This window comes from Bidens hawaiensis, unplaced genomic scaffold (assembly GCF_021521415.1).
Source record: "Bidens hawaiensis isolate Kalapana, Puna unplaced genomic scaffold, B.hawaiensis_p1.1 tig00023933_1, whole genome shotgun sequence".
Lineage (NCBI taxonomy): Eukaryota > Viridiplantae > Streptophyta > Magnoliopsida > Asterales > Asteraceae > Bidens > Bidens hawaiensis.
Genome location: NW_027493765.1, coordinates 321,028 through 337,713, shown reverse-complemented (window position 1 = coordinate 337,713; position 16,686 = coordinate 321,028). Strand labels below are relative to the sequence as shown.

Sequence of the window (16,686 nt, the reverse complement as noted above, 5' to 3'; positions counted from 1 at the left end):
TTGATGTAAAAGCGATCACTACTAGAGGTTCTAGGTTTTTAGCAAGACCATTAATAATACTAGCTGATGCCAAATGTCGGTCCATATATCATATCAAGACAAATCTGCAAATACACCATCAAAATTCTACCACACAAACCTGGCCTCATCCAATTGCCTTACCACCATAATCAGATGACATGGTTTTGAAATTTTAAAAAATATTTAGGCTATTTTGTATGTATTACTAAAACTACTTTTATTACACCAATTCTTTACATACACCCTGCAACTGGCTATCAGTAGATTCAAAATTAACAAAAAAAAAATCAGTGATTTCTAGCACAAGATTTGAACCCTTTTCTAATCCCTTGTATCAATCAGTATTATTCGCTGTGTCGACTAAACGAAATGTACTAAACATAGGTGCGCTGGTAATTGAAGCTGACATTTCTTGTTAACAAACATCTCCCTTGGACACAACTACTATGAAATTCGCTTATGGTGTTAACAAATATCTAAAGGGGGTCCTTTAGATATCATCCAGGATGATACTTATCCACATATTGAACGAGGCATGGATGTATGACTCACCTAGGGTTTTATATCTTTTCGAGTATATTTAGACACCTCATGAGTCTAGTTTGTAAATCGTGTTAAAATCGGATTGGGGATTACACCAACACTCATTACACCCCAAATGGGATAATCTTAAAAAGAACTAGCAAAGATCTAATATTAGAAAGACCTAAAGCGCGCGCACGAACACACACTCATCTGTGAGCTGACTATTATTCTGGACAAAATCCAAACAATCATCAATGAGAGATATTTTCAATCTAATGTTAAAGTAAACAAAGTATAAACTATGACATAGACAATTGATGGACCAACAACCTTAGCTTCATTTATTATATATAAACATAAGAACAAAAAAGGGACAATCCTCACATCACATGAGATCTCCCCAATGTTACAAATATTATATGCTGAAGCTCTGCATTGGACAGTGACCACTTCCCAGCAAATTTGATACACTAAGATTCAATATTCCCCACCCTAGCCCGAATTTACAAAAATACCCGTATGCCATTTCATGAACAACCCAATCATTGTCCAAGGGTAATCTAGTCATTTCACTTCAATCAGGAAGGTAACACTACCAATAATACATGGTACTAACCATACATATAACATACATACACACATGCTAGTACTAGAATTAATATAACAGTTGAAGTGAGAGTTAATTACTGGCCATCTTTATCGGAGTTGTTTGATTCATTGTCGGATATTATTTTTTGAATCAATTCGCTAGTTTCGGCTTCTGACATCCTGTTTGATCCACTTGAAGACTGAGACTGAGTGTATGAATCAAAGAACTCCTTGTTCTCTTTCTTTAACTCATTCCACACTGCATAATGACATTAGTTATAATCATTTATGGGCTTATGATAATTTTGACTTATTTACTTATGAACGAGTTTGATAACTTTCGTCATATAAAAATCTAGCAAAAAATGGAACAACACATATTTAAAATCACATGAAAAGTAATTTTAGTACACCGCGTACTAACATAACAGGTTTGTCTCTGAACTGTTTTAAAACCTTACCATAATCTTGCCATCTCTAGCAGTACAAGCTTTGAATCAGTACCATGTTAGGTTATTAATGTGACAGTGATGATTGTGATCATGTAACAATAAAAAACACAAACACTCTAGTATCCATGATCATGATTATGTTCATATACCAAATAGTACTAAAAGTTCAAGAAACTCGAGTTAAAGTACGTTGTCACTTGTATCATTAGCACTTTTTATGATTAAAATCGTGTGCGTATGGAAAAGACAAACTTTAATAGATCAAAATAAGTAAACACGGAGATATGACATGCTTGCATTCAAGTGATCAGTAGATTGGGGTGATAATGATAATAATAAAAAACTAACCGGTTGAAGTGATGACTGGTTTGATGTTTGCATGTTTAGAAAGGGCTTCCATGCACTCTTCTTTGCTCATGCGGAAGATCAAACACTTCTCAATCATATGTTGTACCTAAATCAAAAACATGCTGTGTGATCATATATGGTATAAGGAATACAAAATATTATGTAACATATATGTTTAATTATTTGTTCTTGTTGCCATCATACCATGTGGATGTATGAAGCTGAAGGGTCACTCATGTTATGATCACTCTCTAAACTGTTTTTGTAATACAAATTAAAACATGTATTAGAATGATCAGAGTGACCATGAACAAAAGAAAATGCATCATAAAGTTATATAGAGAGATGAAAATGAAGGAGAGATGGTGAGGTGGGCCAAGAGTCCATGTGGGAGATAGATGATAAATGGTGGAGATGAAACTAGAGGAGATTTGGAAATGAAAATTTCTGTCTTCTAGGGATCCTATTAGGCAGCCACCCTGGGTCCCATCCTCAACATTCTCAGTTTAACACCATTACATCAATCCTAGTCGGAGGAATGCATCCTTACCATAAAAAGCTTGTGAATTTATCATCCTTAATAACCTCAACGAATCAGGGTGTGACAAATGGCTTTCTTTATCAAACCACTTGGGTATAACAAGTGAATTTACATATAGTATATTGTTATGTTACGTTTAAACAAGTGAATTCGGTAATCAAATCCAAGTCCCAAGACACGATCGATGTTGCTCAAATGTATGACTGACTCTTCCTATAATTAATGAAAATGAAAAGAAGAGATGCAATAATAATAAACCTGGCAAACCCTTTGCATATGCAATACAAACTTAAGGAATAAGCTAAACTCTAATTCTGAACCAACACGTTTTTGTCGTGAATCATACTACTAGCAAGCTTGATTAGGTTTTAGTTCTTTCTTTCATGTGTTGACCCTATTTTGTTGTGGGGTATTCGGGCAAGTTAATTGGCAGAAAATCTTAGTCTTTTAGATAGTTATCAAACTCTATTAATGTATACTCGCCCCCATTGTTAGATCGGAACCACTCGATATTGATCTCGGTCTTGGTCTTCATTTTCACCACGCTTTTGAACTCTTTTTCATAAATGGTTCCGATTTTGCCTTCATAAAGTATACCCAAAGGTATCTACTAAAATCGTCAATGTATGTAATCATGTATCTCATACCTTTTATCGGAGCTTGTTTCATCATACTAAACACGCCAGAATGAATAAGCTCCATGGGCTTCATGGCATGACGACTCAAGCTTGTGAATGGGAGATTTCCTCTGCATTCCGTATGAAATAAAGGGTGTCACACCCGGCCTTAGGGCGCTAGACGTATGACCAATAGTTGGTATCAGTTTTGAAAATATATCAGGGCTTATTTTGTTGCAACGGAAATTTCTTTTGATAATATAAAATATTTATTTTTACATAATCATGTTTTACAAGGAATTTAAGAAAATTAGCCCACAAATCCTTCTATATCTCCAATGAGCTGTCTCCCTGTTACTCTATTGTCCTTATCACTTACTATTGATTACCTAAAAATGTTTAAAGTATTATGCCAGCTAAAAGCTGGCGAATAACATTAACAGACACAAAGTATTTTATGTGGCAAGAATCTATGACTAGTTCAATCGTAATTTGTATTAATATATCTACACACTCAGCGGGACTGTTTCACCCGAGTGCACAACCATGGAGCACACTAGTCTTTTCACCCATATTTACTGTAGTTTTACGCATGCCTACAACTGAGTCTCTTTGTTAGCCATGTTACGGCCTTTCATCCGTAACATGTGTATAAACTTGGATCCGACTATACGTGCACTTATGGCCTGAATGTTATTTGGTAGATTACCTTTACGCGTCAAACGTTTTGAAAACCATTCAACCCATGTGTTTAATTTTTAAATCATATGTAAAATGCTTAGCGTCTTCGAATTAGTTTTAGAGTCAATGTACTCACCTTTGTTATGATCAGTATGCCTTTACTGATTTATGTTGTGCATGTTATCTCAAACCTGTAGTTACGAGAATAACTTTGTATGAATATCTGGATCAACTGATCTAGCTTTATACCTTTAGTCTAGTTTGTAGCTTTAAACCTTGATAAAACATTTCTTTTTATATAGAACTCATTTATATTCAAAATGCTTACTTTAGTTTGTATGACGTTTGGTGTGGCATGCTTTGGCCTAATAAGTTCAAACACTCTCATCAAGCTCTTCAAGAAAGTAAACCGGTCTCGCGGTTGGTTGGAATTTATACGAATTACTTTTCTTAGATAAGAAACTCGACTCGGTATGGTCACCCTTCCAGTTACTACATGCTCGTCACGTTTTCCTGTTTAATTATTTATAAATATCTTTTATATAAAAATTAATGTTTCATCCTTTAAAAGAAAGTCAATTACAATAACCTTTGTATGTAAAACTTTATTTATCTTAATAATAAAAAAATATTTATTTTTTTCTAAACCTTTATATATAAAAAGCTTAGATATATCTATAAACTTTCCAAGGTTTAGGCTATACCCTCGACTAGGATCTAAGCTATGAAGTAAAATATCTTAAGCATATCTCTTACCTTAAAATGGGTATAACACTTAAGGAGGAACGAGGAGTACTTCAAATATATGTAGGGTGTCGGGGTGTGAAACGTCGAAACTTCGGAATGGTGTCGGGACTCCAACTCGATGGCATGAACTTCGAGAAAGTGAAAGTGGTCTTTTGTTTTGGATGCCACAATGAGGAGCCCATGTTCACTATTTATAACCATTCCCGATCGGACCGTCACTCACCACTATGCGACATGTGTCGTTCTTGATGATGAGTCATGCTATTTGGTGTTGACATGTGGCATTATAGCTGAATAGTCACTAGCAACATGTCACTTCATGAGGAGGCGTGTGGTTACGTGTTGACATGTGTCCTTTCGTGTTGCCACTACATGACTGCCTTTTCATGGTGATGAGTCATAGGACACGTGTCAATTTCATATAGTTTTAGCAAAATGACTAACTGGTCCCTCAACTTTCTAAATTGACAAAATTGGTATGGAAATTTTCAGGATGTTACAAAAGGTCTAAAGAAAAACATAATTGATACAAAAACCAAGTTATTGTCATTCAACTGCTACAAGATCAACAATTCCATTAATTTGGCCCCTATTGCTAAGACCTTTATGACCCAATTAATAATTCAATTCATTTTCAATTAGGCATTGCTCTAGTTTTGTAAGGGTTATTACTTCTTGGAGGTTTATAATGGATAACACACACCTTTATTTAGCTATTGCAATTCTTTTTTTGACAGCAGGTCACATATATAGGACCAACTAGGAATTGGTCATGAACTCATGGTATATATAATAACTTGTACACCCATTTCATATGCATATACCATTTTTCACAGCAAGGGCATGAAAATCCATGAGAAAATAGTGAAGCGGATATAATATTTCATGTTTTCTTTCGCGACCCATCTTTGTCATACTTTTCTGTCTTCAAAAGAAATTTAGATCATTAAAATTTTAAGTTGGTCGAGCTTTGCGAAATTGGCAACCAACGCACACCACATTTGTCTAGACATCGATCTTCAACATTTTGCTACAAGGGCTTCTTGACCACTAAGGCAAGCCAGTCATAACCAGCGTAACCGAGACACTGGTGCCAAATAACGTGCATTGTCTCATTTTCCTTCATTTCGTTATGGCTTTGGACTAGGTCTTGAACTTATTGAATACCTTGACGTCATTCAGAAAATAGAACGTACCGACCCGTAGATGTGATCTGGGACTAAGAGTAAATTATTTTTCATATTTGGAACGTGGTATACATGATTAAACATAAACCCCCGTTGTTTACGCGATTGACCCGTACATCACCAACATGTGCGATTTTGTGTCTCGAGTTGTCAGTTATGACAACCATGTTATTACCTTCGTATTGGACCAAGTTTCTTAGCCTTCGTTATCTCCCCTTTCATGTGATTTGAGCACACAGAGTCAACCATCCAATCATCCAAGGAATTGTCCCTGACTTCGATGTACAAAGGTAAGGCCACCACATGTTCTTTCGTTTTAAAATAGACTCGACGTCCCAAGCCACTTCGATTTTCTAATTGAGACATCACCAATCTATTTAGCCAACACTTCTTGGCTCGCGAGAAGGTTCCAGTTCCATTAAACATGGTTGTGCCGGCCATCTTTTAACCACGACTATGGAACTCCGGCACTCGGCTCTTAAACCGTGTACTATAATTCTTTTCAGTTGAGTATCCCCAATCATAGCTTGCAGATCGAGCTCCCTAGTTTCACTACACAAGGTCTTAACCTTGTGGAGGTATTGAGGAATTGTGAGATAGTTTTGAGTTATCAAGAGGAGCTCGTTTTCAATGAGTTGAAGCTTCACATCCTTTTCCTTGGAGATAGGTGTTGCCAAACCATCCCATGCTTGCTTTAAGGTTGCTAGGTCTTGTGATCCAAAAGCCCTTCTTCAATCATGCTTTTCAACACGAACATAACTTTCCCCACCTTTATCTTTTACTTGCTGATCGCCCCATTGGTGTCGATTATATTGCGTTTAACCCTTGAACAACCTTCCATAGATGCTGACATTGTAGATACGAACTTATACATATCGACCACATGTAGTAGTTCTGATTGTTCAATTTCTTCACGCTATCAACAACTTGAAAATCAGCCATGTTTAATGGGTTGGCTCTACTACCACATGTTATGCTTAAAAACGTGAAACCGGTAATCAAGTCCAAGACCCAAGACATGGTCGTTGTTGCTCTAACGTACGAGCTACTCTTTCTTTAATAAATGAAAACAAGAAGAAGAGATACAATAATAATAATAAACCTAGCAAGCCCGATACAAACTTAAGGAACAAGCTACCTAGAATTAGGAAACAAATCAAACTCTAGTTTTGATCCAAACAAACACCAAAAGTACAAGTGAACTTATTTTAGGATAGGTAATTTAGTCCCCAAGATAAGTTTGATCTCCTCCATCCATCCCATGAGATTGGACCGACACCAAGGAACCTCAAGGGTAGGGGCAAATTGGGTACTGACATGAAGGGGTCCAAGTGACCAGGCCTATAAGGAAAATTACTTCAAACTTGCATGGCTAACAAAAAGTTGCTTGAAAATTATTGTCAGTAGGAATCGATAATAGGTTCCTATTGATCTTAAGTGGTAATTAACTGAGATTAGTTGCGACCGGTCTATGTGTGGTAAATATGGTCTTCCTCCCAATTGCTAAAAGATTAGTAGAAACTTAGAAAGTTACTACTCATTATCGGGAAGGAAGTCATCAATAGTAAGTTACTATAGAGTAGTAGCAAGTTGCCGCCAAGCATTGGTATGTTCTAAGTAGTAGTAACTAGGTTTAGTATATACTACAATTAATTGTAACTATGAGTTTTTGTAACGGATAAATTCAAGATTTTGTTTTTCACTAAAGATATATTCTCGTTTTCTACAAAACTTCTGACTTATCTCGTTATAGTTTTCATACACTCGAAATACTTATGAAAATGAGATGACACGATTCAAAAATCTATTCAGGATAAGATTTGAAATACCAAACATAAATATGTTGTGCTGGCATGTATAATATTTGTCCATTTGGCAGTTTCATGCTATATGATTGGTTGGACGGACATCAATTTAGAGAAAGACACCAATGATCTTGACACCTTTAGTTTCTTAATACTCAATTACTGAACTCATTGTTGATCTTAACCCTGGGAGATATTATGGCATGCATCTCCATCATTCATACTGATCCACTGTTTCTGTTTTTTTCTAATAGATTCCTGTCAAGTGGTTGATTTGTCTTCTTTCTTCTCTCAGAAAAGAAAAGTAGATTTAAGGTTCAAGTGGCATAAACTGTCAGAAGAAAGATCAAAACACACGACTCCAATTCATCCTTAAGCATATCAAAAGAAAAAGGAGACGGTGTAGAAATTATAATCGCCGATGAGAACATGAAGAATCTTGTAGAACAAAAGTGATTCACCGATAATTCGTAAAGATGCAGCTAGGGTTTCAGTTTAACACAGGTGAAACACATGCTCAATAATCTAGACAACTTATATGAGTAAAGTATGCATAAAATCTCATAGAATATTTGATGCTATGTAACAAAAGAATTTGGACAGGCCCAGCTACATATATAGACAAACTACAAACGTCACAAAAGAACATATGGACATCACATATATATGTCAATGGAAATATGAACAAGTACTGGGGACCATGAAAATTGCAACTTACCAGTGTACAGTTAAATGAGAGGTGAAAACACCCTTACATGTTGAGAAGGATCATGACCTTATCTTAAAAAAGAATTAACCTACAACCACAAAATCCTTAAAGTCTCACAAGTTGATTCGACACTGGCGTGTATTGGCTAAGCCTTACATCTAACCTCATTTTGCTCATGATTTGGCTTCTGCTGACATTCAATGAATCTTGTAAACATATTCCTGTTATTAATATTTCTGGTATATATATGTAATTCCATAAAGTGACAAGGATATACAAAATAAATTAAATCAAACATATGATATAAATTAACTAAAATACTAATTTATAAAGGGTCTCAATTCTTCATCTTCTAGATCTATTAGCAAGTAAAGTTAACTGAACCTCCAATATAATCTGTAGTTGACCCACAAATTGAAGTTTGTAATAGCTACAAAGGATAAGACAAAACACAAAACCTTTTAGAATGTTGTTTTTTGTTTTCTAAATAAAGGATGAAAGACAATTGAAAAACAATTTATTATAAAGAGACATGTGATCTCTAATTTCCCTCCTGTAAATAAATATACAAATAGTAAATTCACCTGAGCGTACATTCTATATTGAAAACGATTTATATTAAAACAAAAACCCATAAATATGAATATCAGTATCGATGTTGTTTGGTTGATATAGGCACGCTGCCGGTACTTGGTAAAAGTTCGAATCCCTAGTTTGCAATACTAAACAAAACTTAATTTTGAATACAACTTGATTTTCAATAAAATTTATATCTTGACAAAAAGAAAATTAACATTACTATGTATTTAAATGTTATTTAAAAAGCTAACAAAGATTACATGAGTTTGGTGAAATCGAAACTTTGTGTGTGGGGATTATCAAAATTGGGATACAATGGGGACTATATTCACGGGGTTGTATTTTGTTAGTAATGTAAAGTGTTTTTTTACGGTTAGTCTCTTCATAATATACAATTAAGCAACGAGTGGCATATCTTATCAACACTACACGGATGGTGATTACCTTTTCAAGGATTTCAAGTAACTAGAAAATTCATGTATAATTTTCTAGTAACTAACAGAAAAAAGTTTTGATGTGTTTATGTAAGGATTATCTTCTCTCCATATGAAGTTTGTGGTTATTATATATATATAAGCGTCTTTGTCACATCTCAAATTGTTACACAGTCTTTTTGAATAGGCGCATTTATCAAAGGTCACAATGGTTCATCGGTAACTGTTATCACGAGCCTTTGAACTGTCACCTTTTGACAACAAATCACAATAGGCATCACATATGTGAACCGGTGCGTTCCATTGAATCAATGAAACTCATCTCATTCAGTTATATATATGTTTCTCTTTCTTATTTTGTATAAGCCTTTAGGAGGTAGGGATCTTGTGGTGGTTTTAATTAGATCAAGCCTGAGCACTATCCTCCTGCCCTATTCACAATTAATGACTTACTTCTTGTAAAATGTTCGTTAGACCGGTTGGTGAGCACTAATCTCATTTTGTTTTCAACCCAAAAAAACCTTCACTTTATGTGATTTTAAAAATATCTCTTGCAATCCTCCGCCACTTCAAAAAGAAACTTATAGTTTTGAAAAAGACAGATTAAAGAGGACCTAACCATTCTTAAATCTCTATCACTATTAGCTAGAAAACAATTTTTTCCCCTAGAAATTTGCCAACATAACTTTCTGTCGATGAACACCGACGAATCAAACAAAGCCAATATATATATATATATATATATATATATACATATATATATATATCAGTGGTATGCCGTCGACCATCACAGATAGATTACTGTCGGGGCATGCAACTTGCGAAACAATAAAAATACAAAATAGGGTTTGTTGGGTACCCTTCTCGCAAAAATCACCATAAATCTCCGACACACACCTAAACATAACTTTTTTTTCTTTTCTTTAACAATCTTTTAAGCGTAATTTCTTATGTATCGATTTATGAATCCTTTTCATGTGTATTCAGCTCAAAACACATTGGCATATATCTTTAGAAATGGCTTGTCTTCGGTCTTTTTATAGTTCTCTCAATCTCTCTGGTTTTGGATGTCCATGTTCCTACCAATTCAAGGCGTATCGATAAATGAAATCATGTGGGATATTTTTTATCCGGTTTTCCTAATTTGTTTTGCTATGTGTTTTCATTGATGTGCACAGAAATAATACTGTACATTTAGTTGTTACACAAATGAGACTTCTAACTTAACAAGTCATCAAATGGTCATTTGGTCTAAATATCACATCATTTGTATCGTTTAAAACACAATCATCTACCGACCCAAGTCAATATGTGTAATGAAGTTAAGTGCCGTCATATTTTTTTACAAACAAGTATTGGGTTGTAAAGCCTTTTGGGCATTTGGCCCGGTTTGCAAAGAGCAAGGAATTGGGATGGCCGGCCCTAATTCTCATCAGCCCGTAATTTCATTTGGGCCTACCTGTTAAGCTTATGATGGGTTGGTGTTTTGTTTATCAAATTGAGTCTATAACTTGATTTACAAGTAATAAATTACTTGATGAACAAGTAAAGTCAATGACTTAGACTACAAGGAAGTTATTTATTAATTTATTATTTAGATTTGTTTTTACTAATTAATATTTGAATATTATTGAGTTTAATTTATTAATTTATTATTTAGATTTGTTTTAAATTAGTATATATACCTGAGTTTGTGAATTACATCATTGTGATTGTAATTTTCGAGTCTAATGAAAATTATAGAGATCGAGCTTTATTATATAAATTTCATTTTTTTGTGTTTATTGATTCTAGTTACCAAACTTCAAATACATATTGTTTTCTTGTTGGCTAGGCATTGCTAACCTAATCTTGTATATATATATCCCTACCAGTACCGAACCTGTAACATCCAACTTTTGTTAAAAAAATACATAATAGAAAGTTTGTTATTAACTGTGTGTCGTTAAGTTAGTCGTGTGTTAAGTATTTGGATAATATTTGGAGTAGGAATTGGGAATGGGTGGTGGAACCCATGAACCCCCCCCCCCCCCTTTATATAAACCCAACCACTTCTTCCTTTCTTTTCTTTTCTCATCCAAACACACAAACACACACACACACACTCAAGAAACACACACATACTCTCTCTCTAGCACTCGAATTTAAAATCCAAGCCAAAGAAGGGTGGAATCTCGTGTTTAACATCATCAAGCAACAAGAATCACGTCTAGATCTACGTATTGTTCAGATCTAAACTCGAACCCGAAGCAAAATGTGGGTTTCGGTTTAAATGGTTAAGTTTTATGGTTAGAATCGTCATGCAAACAGATATAATGATAGATCGGGTTGTAAAACGTAAGAAAAATATAAACTTGGTAAGTTATAACCTCTTGGGTGCACTTTAAGATGAAAATGTGGTGTTGGACTATATAGGTTCAGGATCAGGCGCATGGGGTCAAAATGTGTCGGAAGATGGCTTTAAATTGGTAAAAACGACGAAAGGCAGGAATTTCGCATCGCACAGCCATGCGAAGCGAAATCAATAATTTCGCATCGCATGACCATGCGAAGCGAAAAAGTTCCATGCGAAGCGAAAAAGTTCCATGCGAAGCGAAAAGGTCATGCGAAGCGAAATTCCATGCATGCGAAGCGAAATTCTTCCATGCATGCGAAGCGAAATTCTTCCATGCATGCGAAACGAAATTCTTCCATGCGATAATTGACAGCTCAACCCCAACCAGGGGCGCTGCCCCTTGGACCCTGCTAGGGGCTGCCGCCCCTAGACCCCGCTACCAGGGGCGCTGCCCCCGGACCCCCGTTAGTTGAGGGTTTCATAAATTTAGATGTAGGAAGTAGTGGTAATAGATAATTGACACGCGTAATGTATTGTACAGTTAGCCGTGCACAACTAAAGAAAGGAATTACCATTAACGGCGAGAGAAATCGACTCCAGGTGAGTTCTAGCCCCATTTCTCTTTGAAATGTTTTCGGGACTGTGTGCATACCCCTATGTGATAGTTAATACATTTATTAAATTGATAAGTATATGATACGTGTATGACTATGTACTGGATGTTATTACTATATAATGATAGTATGAATGAGCATGTATATATATATATATATTATATACATAAGACAGGTAAAATATGCACGTATGATAAATGTATGGTTATTCGAGGCAGTAGGGACCAGACCCTTATAATATCTGTGATGATAGGGACCAGACCCTTACAATATCTATGATGTTTAATGTAGAATAGCTTATGGTATACCATAGGGTATTATGAAAGAAAGTATGTAAGTACGTATGCATGTATAGAATGTATATTTAAAAGGAGTAATAGAAAACTAAGGTATGAATACGTATCTTCGGACGCGTATGAGTAAGGGTATGAATGTATTGTATGTTAATTGATTAACTAGAACTCACTCAGCGTAGCTGACTTTTAGTATGCACGCAGGAAAATAGGTTGAGGCAGCTGACTTGAGGAGGGACACAGGGCATGGATTGAAGAGATTGGCATCCATGATGAAGTGTTATGACTGTTTTAATTAATTACTTATGAAAAGATAATTTGTATGTTAAGACAAGAATGAATGTTTTGTAATGTGATGTTTGAAGTTTTTAATTATTCCGCGAAGTTTTTAATTTACTCTGATTTTAGAACTGTGTTTATGAGTAAATCCAACACCAAAGTAGGGTTACCGGGAACGAGGCCTTACAGAACCACGTAAAGTTCTTGTGTCCTGTTTATTGTTTACTATTTTTTTTGTTTCTACGTGGTGTTCGTTTGTACTAGTGTGTTAATTATTTTCGTTGTGTGCCACTCTATTCATAATAAAAGGCTCTTGGACTACTTGGTACACTAATCTTTTAGGTCAACACGCAGACCCGACCCAAGGGGAGGGCGAGGAGGGCGACAGACCCAGGCTTATTCTTTCAAGAGGCCCATAATTGTTAAAATATAAAATTTAAATTTTATCTATAATTTTGTTTTAAACAGAAAAGCCAACAAAATGACTTTTTGGTTGAATGGAAAGTGTTCTAGACTATGAAAACAAAGGTCATGGGTTTGACTCACAATTAGTGTTCTTTTTTTATAGAAAAAAACTTTCATTTTATATGTCATTTTAGTAACATTCTATTATTATTTGTTTGTTTTGGCCTTTTGAAAGACAGCCTTAATAGTAAAATTGTTAAATTATCTATTATATAATTGAGAACGCGATTTTAATGGCTCGTTGTTTTACTCGTCTCTGTTAGTCCCATTTTGTATATTTAGCCTTTTGTATTGTTTAAGTTATATGTTTGGGCCTACGGGTCATTTTGTATATTGTTGGGCCACGGTCCATTGTAAAGAAGCCCATTGGGCATTTGACATATCATACTTCTCATGCATGCTTCCCTATAAATAGGGAGCATGCCATGAGAAGCAAGGTTGTTGAAGTTTGATATACATAAGAAAACCTTTTGCAAGATCTCTATTACTTTCTCTCACTCTAACTTCTACTATCCGTGACTGAAAATAAACTCAAGACCGAGACCTCTTGGTTTCTTAGTGTGATTTTCGCTAGCACTAAGTTAGGTTGATCCAAAGACGTTGTTTGATCCACCCGACTTGGGACCTACAATTGGTATCAGAGCTTCGGCTCACTAGTTGAGGGTTTTTGGATCACAACCTTGGGTTTTGATCTTGAAAAGAAGAAAATAAGTGTTCAAAGTCATAAGAATTGGCAACATCTTCATAAAATGTCTTAGAATGTGTTTGTGTTGAAAGTCATAAGTGTTAAAGGTGATATTTACGGGTTCCAGGTTTGTTGGTTTGATAAGGGATTCCTTTCGCTTCGCTTGGGATCCTTTCGCTTCGCTTGGGATTCCTTTTGCTTCGCTTGAGATCATTTCTCTTCACTTGGGATCATTTCGCTTCGCTTTGGAAGATTAATTTCTTTTGAAGACTTACACCATGGCCAGTACTGATTCAGAGTTATTGAAGGGTTATTTGTTGTTAGAAAATCAAGTTGGAACTCCTCAGAAACCTCCTAAGTTTATGAACTTAGATGATAACTTCATTGATTTTAAATGGAGGTTCATGAACTTCATCTCATTAACTGAAACTGATTTAATGAGATGTTTTGAAGTTTGTAGAGCCAATATTCTATATTGTTTTTAAGATTGTATATGTCGTTTTAGTTTGCTTTTAGTCGGTGTAGTACGTACTCGGTACGTTTAGTTTGTACGTTTATTTTGTAAGTTTTGGATAAATGGGGACCCTATAAAAGGGCCACTTAACCCATTTATCCAACTAACTCCAACCCCTTTTCACAACTCTTGGAAATAAAGAAGTTTCTTTCTCTCATCCACTTCTCTCCTTTTCTCTCTTTCAAGCAAATAAACCAAACAAACTAAGATCCGAGTGTCGTTGGTGATTTCCGCTAACCAACAACACGGATTGATCCGAGTCAAGTCTTGAGATCCATTTAGAGGACCTACAAGTGGTATCAGAGCTTTCGGCTCGACTTTTTGTGGTTTTCGGGTCAAACTTTTCGGGTTTTGATCTTAGTTTTTGTTGGATTTGAGGTTGATTTCGTGTTACTCATCTCTTTTGGAGTCCTTTACACCTTAGAAATACACGAGAATCACTAAATCCAAGTTTTTAGTATTTTAAGTTTTTGTGTCTAAGCTCATATTCGGCTTAAAACTCAGATCTAGGCCGATTTATTGATTTTTATACTAAAGTCTTTTTGACTTTTTGGAAGTTTGGGTGCTATATTCTTAAACAATCATTCCCGACACATCGCATGTCCTATCATTCCCGACACATCGCCAGCTGATGAGGTAAATCACAATCTTTGTTCTCAAGCATGCATCAACAAAGTCACATACTATAGATATCATCAAGACGAAGTTTTGAAAGAAAATGCAAAACTTCGTCAGTTAAATGCTAAATATGTAAAAGCTTACAAGATCTACGTTGAAAAGATTAAAACTCATCACGATGATGTAGCTAATCTTAGACTTGAAATTTTTCGAGAAAAGCATAATGTCATTTATTATAAAGACATAATTAATGATTTAAAAGAAGAAATTAAGAAATTAAAACTCGAAGTTTCTGATAAGAAAGAAAAAGAAAAACAAGTCGAAAGATTTGAGGCATCATCTGAGAAGTTAGATGATCTTATTGGAGCCCAGAGAAGTACTAATGTTAAAGCGGGGTTGGGGTACGATTACACTGCCGTATCACCACCATTCAGTGATAACTACACCAGTTTGCCCCACTTTAGCTATAATACTTTTCCAGATGAAGAAATGGAATACGGGGTTGGTAGAATACCAACGCCTGTGAAATTTGTTCCTGCTGCCTCTCAAACTGCTGCTCCAGTCCCATCATCTGATAAATCTGACATCAATGTGTCTTGTGTAGCAGCTGGTGATGTAAATGGTGGTGAATGTGGGACGGTTAACCTGGGTTGTAAGCTAAAAAGAAAGTTAGAACCACGCTTTGAATCATGTGTGGATCTAACCAAAACTATTAACAATCCAGTTTGTAATAAAGTTTGTGAATCCATGTTGGGATGTTTAATGTCGGAATCAAAAACTGTATTTTGCGAAACCACTAGTGAAGACAGTTGTAATGATGTACGTAATGAAAGTGAATGTTCTTCTTCTGACTCAGATTATGAAACCGTTTGTGATGAAACTTTTGTTGAAAAATGTGTCAACGAAAGTATGCCTGTTGAGGTGAACATATCAAGTTGTTCATCATCAAGTTGTGAGACTGAGGATAATTCATGTAAAAGCAAAGTTTTTGAAAATGAAAAGACAAGTACGTCGTGTAAATATGTTCCACCAAATAAACGATCATTTTCTCAAACAACCAATCAATCAAGAAACCCTCAGTCATACAACTTCTGTGATAACAACTACTATGGTCATTATCAACAAAATTTTGTTGATCCATATTATACAAATGTGTTTTATAATCATGTTCCTTTCCATGGATCACCTTTCCCACCACACCAACCACATTACAGTTCAGATGAGTTCTTTGGCACTCCCAGGAGAAAGTGTTGTTTTGTGTGTGGTCACTCTTCTCACCTTGCAAGACATTGCAAGCACTGGTTCAAGCAACAGCTTAATATTCAAAGGCGGCTTAGTCAGCCCCCAAAAAGAGCTTTTAGTAGCCCTGATTCAAGGACTGATCAAGCTGATAGTGAACCTAGTGAAATGGATGTGAGATCCAAAGTAAATAAATTAAAACACAAAAAGAAACCTTTTTGGAAAACCAAGAAGGATAAAATCAAAAAGGATCCAAATACTGTAAAGTCTGAGGATTTACCAAAAACAGTTTCAAAAGCAAGAAAAGAGAAGTCCAAAATTGCCAAAACCAAGGAACAAGTTTTTGCTTTGATTCCTAAGGACCGGTCTTCAACAAGTGAGGTCCAACAAGAAATAAATGGTTTTCAGGA

The 16,686-nt window shown here is 35.4% G+C and overlaps 1 protein-coding gene across 1 annotated transcript; it reads right to left on the bottom strand.

Moving 5' to 3' along the window:
- Positions 1 to 816: 816 nt before the first annotated feature.
- Positions 817 to 2,206, bottom strand: LOC143568327 (uncharacterized). Its single transcript, XM_077054508.1, has 3 exons — positions 2,139 to 2,206; positions 1,935 to 2,040; positions 817 to 1,393 (listed from the first exon to the last, which is right to left on the bottom strand). The coding sequence occupies exons 1-3, from the start codon at positions 2,169 to 2,171 to the stop codon at positions 1,230 to 1,232; spliced, it is 303 nt and encodes a 100-aa protein (XP_076910623.1). The 5' UTR covers positions 2,172 to 2,206; the 3' UTR covers positions 817 to 1,229.
- Between the last annotated feature and the right edge of the window lie 14,480 nt (positions 2,207 to 16,686).